The sequence below is a fragment of the Polistes fuscatus genome, unplaced genomic scaffold (assembly GCF_010416935.1).
Source record: "Polistes fuscatus isolate 324 unplaced genomic scaffold, CU_Pfus_HIC Scaffold9, whole genome shotgun sequence".
Classification (NCBI taxonomy): Eukaryota; Metazoa; Arthropoda; class Insecta; order Hymenoptera; family Vespidae; genus Polistes; species Polistes fuscatus.
In genome coordinates, this window is record NW_025113173.1 from 3,832,450 (window position 1) to 3,849,375 (window position 16,926).

At 33.2% G+C, this 16,926-nt stretch overlaps 2 protein-coding genes across 5 annotated transcripts in view; one reads left to right on the forward strand and one right to left on the reverse strand.

Moving 5' to 3' along the window:
* Window positions 1-15,815, reverse strand: part of LOC122525706 (protein RUFY3) — a 16,920-nt gene extending 1,105 nt beyond the window's left edge. The window contains exons 1-11 of one of the 4 annotated variants that reach the window (XM_043648625.1): window positions 15,601-15,815; window positions 13,116-13,294; window positions 12,923-13,032; window positions 11,998-12,205; window positions 11,739-11,902; window positions 11,485-11,647; window positions 11,248-11,364; window positions 11,029-11,169; window positions 8,579-8,676; window positions 6,105-6,321; window positions 5,622-5,867 (exon numbers count right to left, since the gene is read on the reverse strand). In XM_043648625.1, coding sequence (XP_043504560.1) covers window positions 5,622-5,867; window positions 6,105-6,321; window positions 8,579-8,676; window positions 11,029-11,169; window positions 11,248-11,364; window positions 11,485-11,647; window positions 11,739-11,902; window positions 11,998-12,205; window positions 12,923-13,032; window positions 13,116-13,294; window positions 15,601-15,790 — 1,833 coding nt within the window. In that variant the 5' untranslated portion in view covers window positions 15,791-15,815. Of the gene's footprint in view, window positions 1-5,621; window positions 5,868-6,104; window positions 6,322-8,578; window positions 8,677-9,394; window positions 10,396-11,028; window positions 11,170-11,247; window positions 11,365-11,484; window positions 11,648-11,738; window positions 11,903-11,997; window positions 12,206-12,922; window positions 13,033-13,115; window positions 13,295-14,082; window positions 15,072-15,600 lie in introns of those variants that run through there. The other 3 variants (XM_043648627.1, XM_043648624.1, XM_043648628.1) reach the window with 3 other exon arrangements.
* LOC122525732 overlaps window positions 1-16,926 on the forward strand; it is a 94,191-nt gene that overhangs the window by 66,237 nt on the left and 11,028 nt on the right. The window lies entirely within an intron of this gene.

Here is a 16,926-nt window from a genome sequence, read left to right on the forward strand (position 1 = left end):
ATATATATTATTAAATAATTATTACAAAATAATGAATAAGAAAAGGATGTATTATATATGTATTATATATTATATATGTATTATATCTTTGTATAATAAGGTGGTTAAATTATTTATATTAAATATTATTAATTATATTTATAATAATATATTTTATTTTTATATTTTTATAAATATAAATTATATATTTATATTTATAATAATATTAATAAAATTTAATATTAATTTTTATAAATAATTATTATATAATATTATTAATTAATATTATATAATATTAAATATTAATTATAATATTAAAATTTAATTAATATTAATATTAAATAATTATATATATATTATTAAATAATTATTACAAAATAATGAATAAGAAAAGGATGTATTATATATGTATATATGTATTATATTTTTTTTGTGTATTATATATGTATTATATATGTATACATGTATTATATTATTGTAATAAGATGGTTAAATTATATGACAAAATAATGAATAAGAAAAGTAACGTGAAAAGTATATCTCATATCATCGATAAAATGTATCCAATGCGTTGAAAATCGATTGGTACTCTTTTGGGAAAAGAACAAAAATTCCCATAGACACGAACGTTTCTGGTAAGAAAGAGAGAGGGAAAGGGAGGAAGGAAGGAAGAGGAAGAGGAAGAGGAAGAGGAAGGTTTTGTCGACCACCGCAACGATAAAGACAGAATTTTACGAGAAGTACACGTTCCTTACCTCGAACTCGTTCCACCTAAAAGTGTAAGAAAAAAAAAAAACCGTTCTCTTTACTTTTCCACCTATCGGAGCTCTTTATTTTCGAACCATTACCGACCCTTCTATTATAATAATGTGAATTTCGTCGAACACCCAAATGAAAATAAAAAGAAAAGAGAAAGAGAAAGGGTAGCAAGTGAGAGAGTCTCAGACAAACTGAGGACAGAGATAGAAGAACGAATCAACAGAGACAGAGAAGATGAACAGGTTAAGAAGAGCAACCCACGAGAGTATGCCCAAGTAAATTTTACATCTAAATTGAATCCCAGCTAAGTAAGATGACGACGAACGAACGAATAAACGAATGAACGAATGAACGAACGAACCCAATGGGTTCGACGTGCGCGGTCCAAGTTAGCAGTTATTACCGGAAAGTAAGAGACGACGAATAATATCGTCTCGATAACCGATTTCCTCAACGAACTTAATTATTGAACCGTCCCATCAGCATGACTTACGACCTAAACGCAGTAGATTGGTGCTTGCAACTTCCTTCTACCGGGTATACTCTCTCTCTCTCTCTCTCACTCACTCACTCTCGTTCCTGTTCTCTCTTTCTCTGTCTAACCTGAACCACCCTCTACTCTCTTACATCTTATCTTTTAACGGAGATAGATACCTACTTATAGATACTTTCCAAGTAGAATAAATCAGTCTCTTCGAGATCAGATCTAAAAGATACTGTCGACCAAATGATGGACCGTTGGCGATCCGTAAACTTGCGCGTTGAATTTTCTTTCTTCGACTCTCTACCTACGTTTTTGTTTTTTTTTTTCTTTTTTGTTCTTACTTACTTACTTAGTTTCTTTTTTTTTTTGTATTCGTGTAACAAAAGTAGTCAGAGGTAATGCTCTTGGATTGATACTAATTTTTATTCGTGTTTTATAATTGGTACGAAAAGTTGGATTGAATGATGATATTTGTGATTATTAATTAATATTGATGTTTGTTGACTTTTTTATGAGAAGAAGAGAGATGAGAGAAGAAGAAGAATTGAAATTTTATGCGATATTTAATCGAAACGATTTAATATAAAAAAAAAAGAAAATATTCACACAGTTAAAGAGAAAATAATATTTGTGACTATTTATTAATATTGATATTTGTTGATTTTTATGAGAATTTATTTTCTAATTGTTCTTATAATATATTAAAAAAATAATAAAAGAAGAAGAATTGAAATTTTATGCGATATTTAATCGAAACGGTTTAATATAAAAAAAATAAAAATATTCACACAGTTAAAGAGAAAATAATATTTGTGATTATTAATTAATATTGATATTTGTTGATTTTTTATGAGAAATTATTTTCTAATTGTTCTTAAACCGATATTTATTTATCATTGTTATTATTTTTTTAATCAAAAATAATAAAAGAAGAAGAATTGAAATTTTATGCGATATTTGATCGAAACGATTTAATATAAAAAAAGAAAAATATTCACACAGTTAAAGAGAAAATAATATTTGTGACTATTTATTAATATTGATATTTGTCTATGTTTTATGAGAAGTTATTTTCTAATTGTTCTTAAACCGATATTTATTTATCATTGTTATTATTTTTTTAATCAAAAATAATAAAAGAAGAAGAATTGAAATTTTATGCGATATTTGATCGAAACGATTTAATATAAAAAAAAAGAAAAATATTCACACAGTTAAAGAGAAAATAATATTTGTGACTATTTATTAATATTGATATTTGTTGATTTTTTATGAGAAGTTATTTTCTAATTGTTCTTAAACCGATATTTATTTATCATTGTTATTATTTTTTTTAATCAAAAATAAAAGAAGAAAAATAATTGAAATTTTACGCGATATTTGATTGAAACGATTTAATATAAAAAAAAAAGAAAAATATTCACAAAGTTAAAGAAGAAAATAATATCGCGTATGATTGAAAATTGATCGTAGATCTAATTTCTTCTATTTTGTATCGAATGGAAATAGGATTTCTTTCGGAATAATAATAATAATAATAATAATAATACCGTACATTTCGTAAAGAAAGTTTTCGATCAAGTTGATGCATGTCTTTCGTTGATGCATAAAAGAAATATGAGTGAATGTAACTGTGCGAAGTAAAATCGGGTCGGCACAGTTTACGTATCATAATATCTTATAGCAAAGAAAAGCATATTGGAAAAATAATAACGGTGGTGGTGGTGGTGGGGTTTCATTACCGAAGATATCGAACAAATCGTCGATATGAAAATTATCGATAGAATGAATCGATGAGAATACTGACGAAAGAGGATCTCTTCTTCTTCTTCTTCTTCTTTGGAAGTAAATGTGATCGAAAAAACGCGTTGACTTCGTTGATTGAACAGAACGGAGATTAGAAAATTTTCATGAAATATTCCGTTCGAACGTTTTAACACCCACTCGAAGAAAAAAATTATTACGATACCCGTGTGTGTTTCTTACGAATTAATGAATCATTTTTCTAACGGAATCCTACAAAAAATTTCTTTATTTCCATTCGCATTATATTATATATTATATATTTTATATAAAATATTATTAATATTTAATTAAATAATAATAAGTTATATATTATATATTTAAAAATAAAAATGAAAAACAAAGATAGATATATACACTTAAAGCATGAAAGAAGAATAAGAATAAGAAAAAGAAGAAGAAGAATAATTTGTACGTAGAAATAAGATCAGAAAGCTCGGAGTAGTGAGGAAAAATTTCCGGAAAAGGGAGGATTGGCTGAAGGGAAGTGTTCGAGTAAAGGCAACGTACCTACCGGACAGAAATGTACAAGGGGGGGATGGGTTGGGTCATTGTTTTGCATGCCTTTGCATGTGCAAGTACGCGAGCTTGCATCTACCCCGGCGTGGTTTTCCTACGAACTTCCTGGTAAGGACTAGCACCTCAAGAGTCGAAAAATAAAAAAAAAAGAAAGAGAGAAAGAGAGAGAGTGAGAAAGAAGAGAGAAAGGTGGCAACTCTCGCCTTCCTACAGTGGATGCTCGCGAAGGTAAACGCAGCCCTGGAGGGAAGGTTTGCCTACTGGTATGATTCCCATCTGGACGAACCTTGTCCGCGGCTGGCATGGTCTATATTAAACAGTATGGTAATACATCCACGCCGCGAAAAATGAGTAACAAGGATGCCTCGGGTACTCCTGCCTTGTTATTATGCAATAACTTACGAGCCTTCCCTTTCCTATCAAGCCACGGGCCCGTTTTACCTCTCTCTCACTCTCGCAACATCGTCGTCCAACGGTAGATATCCTTTCCTAGTTCAAACCGTCTCCTTTTCTTACCTTGGTAAAACAAAGAGACGAATACAGGTCTAAATGTATTTCACGGAACAACGGCGCAACGTCTCTATCGCATCCGCGAGCTGAATATGCATGCACAACCTGCATGCATGACATGTAATCATGAATATAAATCGGGTGATGGTGCAATAATGTAATTGGACGTTCTGGTTCTTCCAAGGAATATGAAGGCTTTTAAGCAAAGGACACATAACTTCTCCCTACCCCCTACGAGCTATTTTTATTAAACCTAAACTTCATAACTCTCACAATCTCAGCTTTTTTGCACTCCATTCTATATCTCTTCTTTTCACATTTTCCCCATTCTCTTATTTTCTTTCGTTACTTTTGACTATTTCTAATGGTTGAGTATGTCGGAAATGCGTGAACGATGAATAAAAAGAGAATATCAACGATAGCTGGGTAATCGGATTTCTTTGTACCGTGTGAAGGCTAAAGAATACTGCTCACGATTAGCGTTGAGTGTCGAGAAGTTAGCTAGCCGTTACAGTAAATCGTGTCTATCGTGCACGTCTACGAAATTTCGATAAGGTACTGGCGCGTATAAATTTCAGCGCGGAATTTATCCGTATGACGAATGCTTGCCTACCACCTCTCTTTCCCTCTCTCTCTCTCTCTTTTAGCTTCGTTCTCTTTCGCTTTTCGTTCGACTCTTCTCGTTATTTCTTCTCTCTCTTTCTCACTCTTCTTCTCTTTGGCTTCGTCCTAACACTCCCTTTACCCTTCCTGACCACTACACCTTATCGATGCACGCAACCGCACTTCGGAACGATCAGATCTCTCCCCGTGAATACTTTAAGTGCTTATACCGTGCCGGCGCGTTATTCGTGTTAAGAAGAAAAAGTATCCTGCGATGGAAGCAGCAAAATAGAAAGAGAAAGACGACGAGGATGAGGAGGAGGAGGAAGAGTGCTAGAAAAATGGGAAAGAAAAAGAATAAAGGGAGGAAGAAGAAGACCAAAAAAAAAAAATACATTTCAACTGTAGTACAACTAACGATAAGAATGTTTCTCGGCATCCGTATAACGTCATCATAAAGACAACGAAACAGGTTATTCCCTTCTTTTTTTGTTTCTTTTTTTAGACGAATCTAACGATTCCCCGAACTTCAGTGTAACTCGATAATAATCATCATCCTGGAAACGAGATCATTAGCATAATCGATTTGACAAGGCCTCTCTAAGTGGAATGTTGTTACACGAGTAGTATCGCTTCCTCGATTGAGGATCATGGGATGTGAAAGCTTCTGGTGATGGTAGGTACTTGTTTACTATCACCTTGAAATACAAGTTTTAAGGATGAAGTTGCAATTTCCACTTTGCCAGGAGATAATTGAACGATTAAGGATGGTGCATGTAGTCTCTTCTCTTTAGTAAATGTCGATTCGAATGTAAGACGACCGATTGAAGAACAGGAAAAGGAGGAGGTGGAGGTGGAGAGGGAACGGGGGGAACGGAACGGAACAACGACGAAAGCTGATCGAAGTAAAAGGGAAGAATGGTGCAGATAATTGATCCAAGGGGTAATTAAAAAGTTTGATTACCTTACGACGAGTGATGTTGAACTCACGATTACAACCCTTGCAATGGGTTACCTGTCGATCGTCCGCCCATGCAGTCCCGCCGCCATCTTGCTGCGACTGCCGTTGTGCATTGTCAGCAGCCTCGCGTAATTCGACCGTCGCAAGTTTAGCTGCGCTCAACTGCATCCCAAGTTCCTCGAGAGTTCTTTCTTGTTCCGAACAGATTTCCTTTAACGCGTAATATTCTTCCTGGAGTGTTACGTATTTCTGAAATAATACGATTGAATTTCTTCATCCAATTCATTTATTTCAACGAATAATAATAATAATAATAATAAAAAAAAAAATAGAAAACTGTAAGAAAGAAATTAAATGAAAATTGCGATATATATTTTGTTAAGAGAAGAAGAAGAAAACAAGAAGAAAAAAAAAACAATGTTCCTTCGTTTAATTATAAACAAAGAAAAAATAATTATTAACAAAAGTTTAGATTTTAATCCGTACCTCGGACATTTGTTTAAGCTGATCGTTTTCTTGACGCAATTGAGAAATCCTTTCCGCGTTAGAGATCGATGATTCTTGAAGGGACGTTCTCCATTCTCGTTCAACTCGTAATTCCCTCTCAAAATCCTTGGCTCGTGCTGTCCTCTCAGCAGCCTCGGCAGCTAAGACCTTAGCCTTCTCCTCGGTCCTTGCTTTAACTCCGTCCAATTCCTTGCGCCTAATTAAGTCACATCGTTCTACCTTAATTCTTAAAAGCATTGGCTCTCCTTTTTTTTATTTTTTATTTTTTTTTTTTTTTTTTTTTAAAGGAACAAGTAACGCGTAACTAAACGTAATTACGTTGACGATGAATACGCGTAATGATCTTAAATGTAATAGCGATGAATGAAAAGTGAAAGTAATTTAAACCTGACCCTCCTCCTCCCTACCCCCACCCCCGCACCCCCATATTAAAGGAGAAAATTATTCTCTCCTCTCTTTTTTTTTTTTTATATTTTTTCTTTTTTTCAACTGCATTCATGGAACTGTTTTTTGCGACTAGTTCGTTCGGTTTTTAACGTTCTCTCTCGTTACATAATATTATTTACCATAATTATAATTCATTCTAACACCACACTATCACCAACAATATCCGTGAAATTGGAATACGAAGTTGCATCGATTTAGAAGGGATTTTCTTAAACTTGCGCGTTTAATTGGCCACGATCTAAAACAATGGGGGCCCACTAAAACTGGTTAAGTCTAACTAATCGCTTCTCTGCATATCGGTCGGTGCTATTGAAAGAGCCTGAATTAACGTGACAGAATAGAGAGAGAGAGAGAGAGAGAGACCGGAAGCTTTTGGGATACTCGATTTGAGAGTCTGTAATCTTGTTATTTCAATAATTTTCATGATATTATTTCAGAGATTGAATGTAATAATAAAGGAGAAAGTTTTCAAATCTTCCGTTCACAAAGTTATTCACATTCAAATTCGTTCTCTAACTCTCTCTCTCTCTCTCTCTCTCTCTCTCTTTTACTTTTATAAAATTATTCAAAAGGAAGTATTGTTTCTCTAAAGCTATATGGGAGGTCCAAACGTTTTGTTCAAGAATTAACGATTGAATTCATGGGGTAAGAATAAAAGCCATCAGCTTAACGTAAACTTTGATTTCATTTGTACTTTTTACTTTTCTCTTTGTTTCTCTCTTTCTCTCTCTCTCTTTTATGTATATTTAATTACTAATATTTAATATACTTAACTTACCTTCTATAATCGTGGAAGGAACGATCTCCGTATCTCGATATGAACGAAAGAAATTTAATTGGAAAGAAAATGAAACGAAATTGTAGAAAAAGAAAAGAAAATTTGATCTTATTTAGATCTTGAATTTGAAGGATTAACAAACTTCCAAATGGTTTTATTTGATGATTTTATTTGTTTTCGTAATTATTAATACAAGCACGCACGCATTTAGCATTTCTGGTGCATTATGACAACCTCCCATAGCTCGATGCTTATATAATAAATGTGTTTACCATTTCTGATATCGAACGATCAACGAAAATATTTCACTGGAAAGAAAACGATGCAATTTCTATGGCAATTTCACTAATGCCAATACATAATTTCGAGCAACGAACGTTATCACATTATTCTTTTTAGTTTCGTTTTATTATTATTGCTCGATCGATAATATTAAAATAACGAAAGAACCAAACGCAAAATCAGTTCCTTAAATATAAAAGCACATATTTCTTTTGATTAAAAAGAGAAAAAATGAGTGAATGAATCGTGAACAATACAATTAGTTTGATGAATTAGAACGATATGATATTTTTACTATGATCTCGAATGAAATCGCCTAATTGGGTATAAATCTACTTGATTATTGCGAAAAACATTATTATTAATATTATTATTATATAATATATGTATGTTTGTGTGTGTGTGTGTGTGTGTCTCATATATTTCGATAATCCTAAGTTATACACCGAGGTAAGTCTTATCGAGTAGCTGTTTAATGAAGATTTGCCAATATCCCCATAAAGAGAATTCGACCGGTAGCGTAATTATTTTTTTTTTTCAGCTACGTTACCTATTTATCTTATTAAACCCGATTTCTAAGTAAAAAATAAATGTTCTATATAATTATTTAACCGTTCAATTAATCACAAATGTGCGATTCGTTTTAAATCGACGCACCATTCGATGATAAAACAAACGGGTTAATATAATCGACAATTGAATATTTTAATATTAAATATTTCAATTTAATCTACCAGAAATATTTGACGAATAAACATAGGTATATATACTCTAATCAAAATAATTCGTATTGTTAACAAATATCAACGATAATATATATATTAAAAAAACAAAGAAAATGATAAAAGAATTTAATCAATAAAATATTCACGACGAGATGTGATAATCGAATAAAATTCGTGGTACCTATATAATCTTAATATTAATGAAAGACAAACAAACGTACTGTTCATCCAGTTTCTGGAATGTCTCGGTCATCGAGAGTGTTTTAGCCTCCAATTTTTTGATCAGTTCTGTCTTATGCTTAAGGGAAGCTTCACATTCCTGAAATAAATGCTTCTTCAATATAAAAAAGAAAAATAAAAAAAGATATATATTCGAGCAAATGTGTACTGATCGAAATTAAGGGGTTATTATACGCAGTTAGGATTTTCAAAAAATCGATTTCTTTTTTTTTTTGCATTTTCGGAATGTATATATATTTAAGTATATTCTCTGAAAATTTCAAATCGATTCGACAAATATTCTTCACTTCATGTAAGCTGCAAACAAAAATTTTTAACTATGCGTAATTTTTCAAAAACGGCTTAACCGATCGGTTTCAAATTTTTACACAATCTTCTTAGATATATTCCTCGGGTATTAAGTATAAGGAATAATTTTTAACAAAATTTATTACTATTTTTTTGTAACAATTTAGAGCGAAAATTTTAGTCAAAAACAACAACTATTTTTCAAATAGACGCCATTTTGTCAAAAATCAAAATTTTTATTATTCCTTGATTTTAATACCTGCATTAATCTATCCTTTAAAAGAATCCACCATATTTTTTAATTTCAATAATACAAACCGCCAAAATGAAGATCACCGCCAAACGTCGTTTTTTAGAGGACGCTATTGTATTCTCAAAAGTTGGCTCTATTTGAATTACCAACAATTTTTTTTGAGAAATAAAAACTGTTTCTAGAAAAAATTCATGAAAATACGTCTTTTTCGAGTCTCGCAACTGCGTACAACCCCTTAAATAAATAAAAATAAGAATAAGAATAAGAAAATTTGTTCGGTCTGAATCAGCAAATAAGATAATGGAAATCGAATCGTAATAGTAGTAATAGTTGAGTTTCGTTTTCTGAAAAATACGAGGATAATATAGGGACTCGGAGAAAACTATTCTCGGGATTATTGTCCTTTTATAATCCTGCGCCTGCTTAAACAGAGAACGTATAGAGTTTCTTTTTTAAATACGTAAATTCAATTCTCTCGATTTCGGCGCATAGTTCGCATTTCTTTCTTTTTTTATATCTTTTTTCGAGAAAGTACAAACTTTTCGAAATCGATGCTCGCGATCGAACGTCGAGCGATATATATAATTATTATTATTATTATTATTATATATTATTATTATTACTATTATTATATATTTATGATAATCAATGAGAGTACGCGCGAATCAACGTGTAGAAAGGAGCGCATATAGGAAAGCGACAATTCTTCGCTGAACAAGCGAAAAAATTAGTCGAAATTGCGATGAAGTTAACGATTTCAATATTATCACGTTTTACGTCGTAGAAAAAGAGATATTTTAATGTTTGTTGTTGTTGTTAGTGTTGCTTTATAACAATTAGACGACTCCCTAATAAAAATTGACCGGAACAAATAATTGTGTTAATCCCTTAAGATGTTTTTTTATCATTGATAACGTTGGTTACGGCAACGTCGTCGTTGGATTTGCTTCTTTTAGATTTTTCAAACGATTCCTTCGGTCTTTTATTATCTACGTTACGTTGAAGATGATCGCACGACGTTCGATCGTTCTGATGATTTTCCGTTCCGTACGACGAACCTCTCGGAGAGGTTGGACTATTTTTATTTAAAATCGATTTAGATGCGTTACAGGGCGTAGTCGGAGTACGTATATTGTCTCCATCCTTCATTAGATGATTGTACTTCTCGAGATTATTCAATATCTTGCCGATCTGATTGGTCTTGGCGTGTAGACGGCTCACCATCTCACCTTTCTGCGTCAGCTCGTGCTCGCATTCCTACAAGGGAAGAAACACACATCCAAAAAAACAGAGAATAGATATGTGTATGCAAGCCTCTCCTTCTTACACACGCTTCTCTCACTTTTACTTTACTTTACTTTACTTTACTTTACTTTACGAACAAAAATTAATAACAAAAGAACCTAAGTGCCGCGAGTATTTGGGCTTGCCCCTTGTATCACTCCCTGTGTACCTGATAAAATCTGAAACGTGAGTTAAAAAAAGAATATTAGACTGCCTAGAGGCAGTTCCGTTTCTATACGCCTAACTTAATCTTAAATTTTGTTCAATTATTAATATATTCGTTTCTACTTATACCTCATTTCCAAGAATGATTCCTATTCCGTCGTAAAATAAATCAACAAAAAAAAAAAATAAAAAGAAAGAAAAAGTCTCGTATGCGTGTGCATGTGTGCGTTGCATCGTAAACGTGATATCACTAATTTCTTCTTATCTACAATCGCGCGATGACGAGATTAATAAATGAATCGTTAAAGATGCTCTGGTGTTTTTTCTTTTTCTTCTCTAAATTCACGTTGTAAGATTAGTTAGGTATATTGGTTAGTAAAAAAAAAATGTTAATTTGTAAAAATGGAATAATTTGACTTCTGAGAAAAGCTTTCGAATCACCTGTAATTTTTTGTACATCTCCAAGTTGATCAGTTTGATGTCGTCGAGTTGTTGCCTAAGCGATATTATGGTATCCTGCTTCTCGTGGATGTCTTTTTCTAACAATTTCATCGCCACCTCCATCTCGGACTTCATACTTATCTATTATAGTCATCGATTCGAATTATTAAAACGAACAATCGACGATTCATTTGATTCAATCAAAATTGAATAATAAACCTGTAATTGCAATTCCTTTTCCGTGTCCTGTCGCAATTTTCTCTCCGATTCGAGTCTACTTCGAAGTTCTTCGATTTCCGTCGTGGTTTCCGTTATTTTAATAGGAGCCTTGCCGTTCTAAAATAATACATCAAAAAACTAATTCTACTAATTCCCCAAAAAACAACAACAACAAAACTAAATCTTCATCTACGATTTAATGGAAGAAAAACAAAACGAAAAAAGAAAGTAGTATACCTCATTAGCATCTTTGATTTCTATGCCTAATTCTTTCTTAAGTTGTCTGTTCTCTTCTTGCAACGATAGAAAATTATTCTTTGCTATAGACAAATCCTCTTTCATTAATGCATTAGTCGTAGTCAGAGATTCAAGTTTCGCTTGGAGATTCGTCACGGTTGCGCTAAAAATACGTGTCATCAATTGTTATTTTTAATCATTTCTCGTCGATAGTTGAGAAAAATAATCGTAAATTAAAGGATAATTGGGTTTACTTCAAGTGTCGATTAAGTTCCTCGATGTAATTCTTTTGATCGAGGACAGTTGTCATGTTGTCGTTTTCTAATTCGTCGTCAGGTGATTCTCCAGGTATGTGATTGCTATTACGCAAATATAACGAAAAATCGATCACACCTTGTTGACAATCGAGATCTTCTTCCTATCGCGAAAATGTTAATTCGAGTTTGAATTTTGTTTTATTGAATAGTTTTGATTTTGATTTCATTTGATTTGCTTATTTTTGTATGAACTGACCTTAACGCAGAAATTACAATCGATCACATTCAAACCAACTAACAAGCCCATTACCACGATAGCTTCCTCGCTCATCATCAAAGCATCCGGTTCGAAATATTCAGACAAAATGTCATCCTTGTGATCGATTAAAACCTTTAGGTAGTCAGCTAACTTCTTTTGCATGAGTGCCATTCGAAGCCAGGCACGCGCCCGGCCCATGGCAGTTCTGAAAATAATGATGATGCTCTGAATAATGGTCGAACCGAATAATAGGAATATGCAATGATTCGAGTGATTTTAAAAACGAAGCTAAGTATCGTTGTTAATTCTGTTTGAAAAATTGAAATCACGAAACAGATCTCTGGATTTTTACTTTACAAAAATTCTTTAACGTGTGTACGACAACTTTATAAAATTTTAATTGAAATAATTGTAAATAATCAAAGTACTCAAAGTACTCATTAGCAATTTATTTTGGAATTTTGTAATATTTATATTATACTTTTATAAATTGAATTATATTGAAACTTACTACTACTGAATAATCAAAATACTCATTAACAATTTATTTGTGTGTGTGATTTTGTAATATTTATATTATACTTTTGTAAATTGAATGATATTGAAACCTATACTTTAGAAAAATAATATTTAGCAATTAAAATATATTTTGAAAATCAATAAAATGTTATAATTAACAATTTATCCATTGTTTATCCTGTACAATTTAATTTACGTTAAAAAATTGAATCTTTCAAATTCATAATTGTCAGTAAAAATCCATCATTTCTATGACAAATTATATTAGAATCATGACGCAACACTTGAAATTATTTAAACTCATTATAATTTTGTAACGTCAATGCATATTCCTATGAAAGATATGACGCGAATAATGAATATTCGATAAAAAATATAATAAAACAAGTGAAACGCGTGGTACCTAACCGTCGGCAAGTCGCGAATACTGGATGTAATATCTTGCGCTTCAGAACAGTATTTCTCCACGAGTTGAAGGATGTCCCAAAGCTCCTTCTTGGGTCCAAGTAAACCCTGCAATCGAAGTTGAATCGTCGTTAATTGATCAATGCGATCAATACTTCGATGATTTTTTCTGTTTTTATTAACTCCTTTACCTTCTTCGGTCGCAAACCATGCCTGAGTACGTGTTCTAAAACGATGAAGAAATGTTGCAGGGGCATGTGATCCGAATCGAGCATGCGTCCATATTTCAATGAAGTTTCGATGAGCTCTTTCACGATCAATTTAGAAATGTTTACAAGATTACTCCTTTCGATGATCACCGGGTCTCGTGCTGCAAAAATATTCCTTCCGTTTTCATCTTTCATCAATTTTCAATGTCCCGACGAATTTTTTTCTTTTTTTTTTTATATTTCCACCTTTTCCCTTTCAATCAATTTCTTTTTTTCTTTCTTTCATTCTTATTCGTTCATACTCGGAATATTTGCCAATTGTGATTCGACTCATAAACATTTTGAGAAAAGCAATAAGCCGTAGGCGCATAAGCGAATTGCGAATAGATTTAAGATCATTTTTGACGAAAACGACGAAATTTAGATAAGAATCGTGACAAAAAATGAAAAAATACGATCCGAGATTCTTCATGCGAAATGTAGAAAAAGTACGTGCAAGAGCGTAGAAGAAAGAGAGTGCATTCGCTGACGTAAAAAAGAGTGTTCGCGTGACCCGAGTTTGAAAAAGGTATGTAAAGACGATGATATATATCGTGAAAGCGAGACCATGTAAAGAAAGACAAAAAAACAACAACAAGAAAAAATTACGAAACATATAAAAGCGTACGAAATCGATAGGAAACACTCCGTCCACGTGGTGAATCATTTTCTAAATGAAAATAATATTCTGATAAAATCCAAATAGAGGAACAAAACAACTTGATCAGTTCCAAGTATAATAACAAAAAGAATAAAATATAAAATAACGAACACTGCTGGAGGTATGAAACGAAGGATAAAAGGACCAAGGAAGAAGGACATGGTATGACGAAACAAACGTGGTAAGAAGGAATTAGAAGGATTAGGAATTAGGAAGGATAGAAAGAAGAAGAAGCAGAAGAGTACAGACACAAGCTTGAGACGTGACGCAATGGCGGCGGTGGAGTTGGCGGCAATGCATCGCGAAAATCCCGCTGATCGGATAACAGCTGTTGCCGACGACGATGAGGATGATGATCAATACCACTTAAAGGTAAAGGTGGCGAAGGTGAACGTTGTATCGAGTCTTGCAAAGAAAACTCGACGTCCTGGAGTTCCTTCAAACAGAGCCACTCGCCGTCAACGGACACGCGAAAATTGCAAAGGTAAATTGTGTCCTGGGCACCGGCCATGTCCTCCTCGAGCATGACCCCGCCGTGATGAAGACCACCGTGATCGACCGGAGGTCGCGTTTTCAAGCCGCTCTGGGGTTCTTGCCGCATAGAAGATCTTTCCAGAAAACCCTAGCCTTATTGTTTTCTTTGTTTTTTCCTCTTCTTCTCTCCTTCTCTCTTCCAACCGATGACGACCTCGACACTTTATCGATCGAATCTAACCGACCAAGATTTCATATTACGAACTTTAAACCGCAATGCAGACGAAGAGAAAATCTTTCCGTCCCTTCTAATCCTTTTTCTCCTTCTTCGATTGTATCGTTCCTTCGGATGTTAATTAAATATCGATCCAGGTTCAGACAAAATATAATAATAGATGATTATCTCGTATTTTATAAACGTCGTTTATTTAAACAAATGTTCCAACTCGCGTGGAAACATCCTTGCGAATAATCGTAAAGGTGTTACCTAATTCTCGATAATATCGTAACAACATCGTGTAACTGTTTTCCTTTTTTTTTCGAACTCTCCGTTTGAAACGTTTTATCGAATTGGGACCGTGCTTGTGTGTACGTACTCTGTTGAACAATAAACAATCGACTAAACTGTCGAACGCGTTTGCTGATGTCGACGCGTTTATACGTCGATACCAAAACGTTTCACGATAGAAATGGCGTATTCCCCGGCGCCTACGAAACATTGATTTTCCCGCCGACTTTGCCTCCACCTATGATAATCGATAGTTTACGATAACGTTACTAGCGACATCTCTCGACGATTCTCGGATATTACACGTGACTGTGAGAGTTCCAACGGATCGGTAAAGACATCAACGCGTGGTCACAGTTTATGACCTCGATTAAACTTATCGTTTATTTAACGATAAGACTGCAAACGAATTTCTTAATCATGAATATTATTAATGTTATCTCAAAATTATTATTATTATTATTATAAATATTTTATTTAAATTATACGAACGAAACGTTATACGTTTTAAAAATATTATAACACTTTTTATACCAGATAAAAATTGTCGAAAAAAAAAAAAGATGGCGAACGTTCGGCACAGAGAAACGAACGTTACTTTGTTTTTTTTAAATAAACGCAGGATAGCTTTAGGTTTATTATTTTAAATTAACGCAGGATAGTTTAAGATATGTGTCATTTTAAATAAGCGCGCCGAAATTGGAAAATTAGGCAGCGCATGATCGTAAGAAAAGAAGATAGCGCTCGCATCGTTCGACTTTGTTTGGTATGTTGTTTGTACTTACGTCTCGGCGACCACCAGGCGTCCAATTTTTTAGGTCTTGACACTACCAAATCTGGCCATTTATCTTCTCGTATGGAATAACTCGACGGTGAACGGGATACGATTTTTTCATTTTCATCAGACACTAAACTACCGGTCAACGATTTCTCGGACGGAGATATTGGCAAACCTTCGCTGCTCTCCGCTGCCATGTTTATTACTACGTAGCCACTGTCCCGGCACGAACGCGCGCACGCCCAACAACTTCCTTTTAACATACTCTTTGGATGTGTGAAACTTCTCATATACATGTATACATAAATATATATATATATATAAGAACCCCTGTACGAATGTTATCTGCGTTACACTCACTCAACAAACTGATTCGTTTCGATCACGATTCCATTTCCTAATCTTAAATTAACATTTTTCATACGAATCTTCAGCATGTCATTCATTCACACACACACACACAATTGGGAATTTGTTTAAAATAATATTTTTCATTCTTTATAATAAAATAAATATCGATATGTTTTTTTTTGTCGTACAAAAAGGTAAACAATAATTTAATATAAATAGATGAATAAATAATCTCCGTCACTGTTTTGTTTTACTGTAAAACGTCATGTCCAGTATTATTGAGTATCACGTATGCAAATATTAGGGTCATTTAAAATGATTTTGATCAGTCTCTATCGATCATTAATATTTCTGTGTCAGCAATAACAACCGTCTAACGTGTTACGCTGAATCCATGTAAGGTATCGATTTACTCGAGTGTAAACTCCTGGATATTTGGGTTTCGCACATCCTTCACCCCATGAGACTATACCTTAATAATGTATGAACAAATTTATTGAATAAAAAATCTGAATAATTCGTTGTGTAATCAAATTCAATAGGATTCTTACCAACGATTTGATGAACAGTATCGTTAAGAACATGTAAAGGACCTCCGCTATCACCCTAAAACATTTGTAATATAATAAATCTATGATCAATGATCGATTAGAATGATCAATCAAAAGATTTTTGATATACTTGACAAGAATCCTTGTTTCCTTGTGCGTATCCAGCACACATCATATTATCTGTAATTCTTCTTGATGGATAGTTCAATGAACGGCACACACTGTTAGAGAGAATAGGAACCATAACTTCTTGCAAAGTGTTTGAAACGGATCCTGATTCTTCAACAGCGCCCCATCCAGTAACAATACCAATCGATTCAGAATACGTTTTTCCTAAAGAAAATCGCGTCTTAATATTATAAATGATTAATACTTTTTTTACGATCAAAATTACGTAATACTAAATCTTTTTGAAAAAGTTAAATATAATA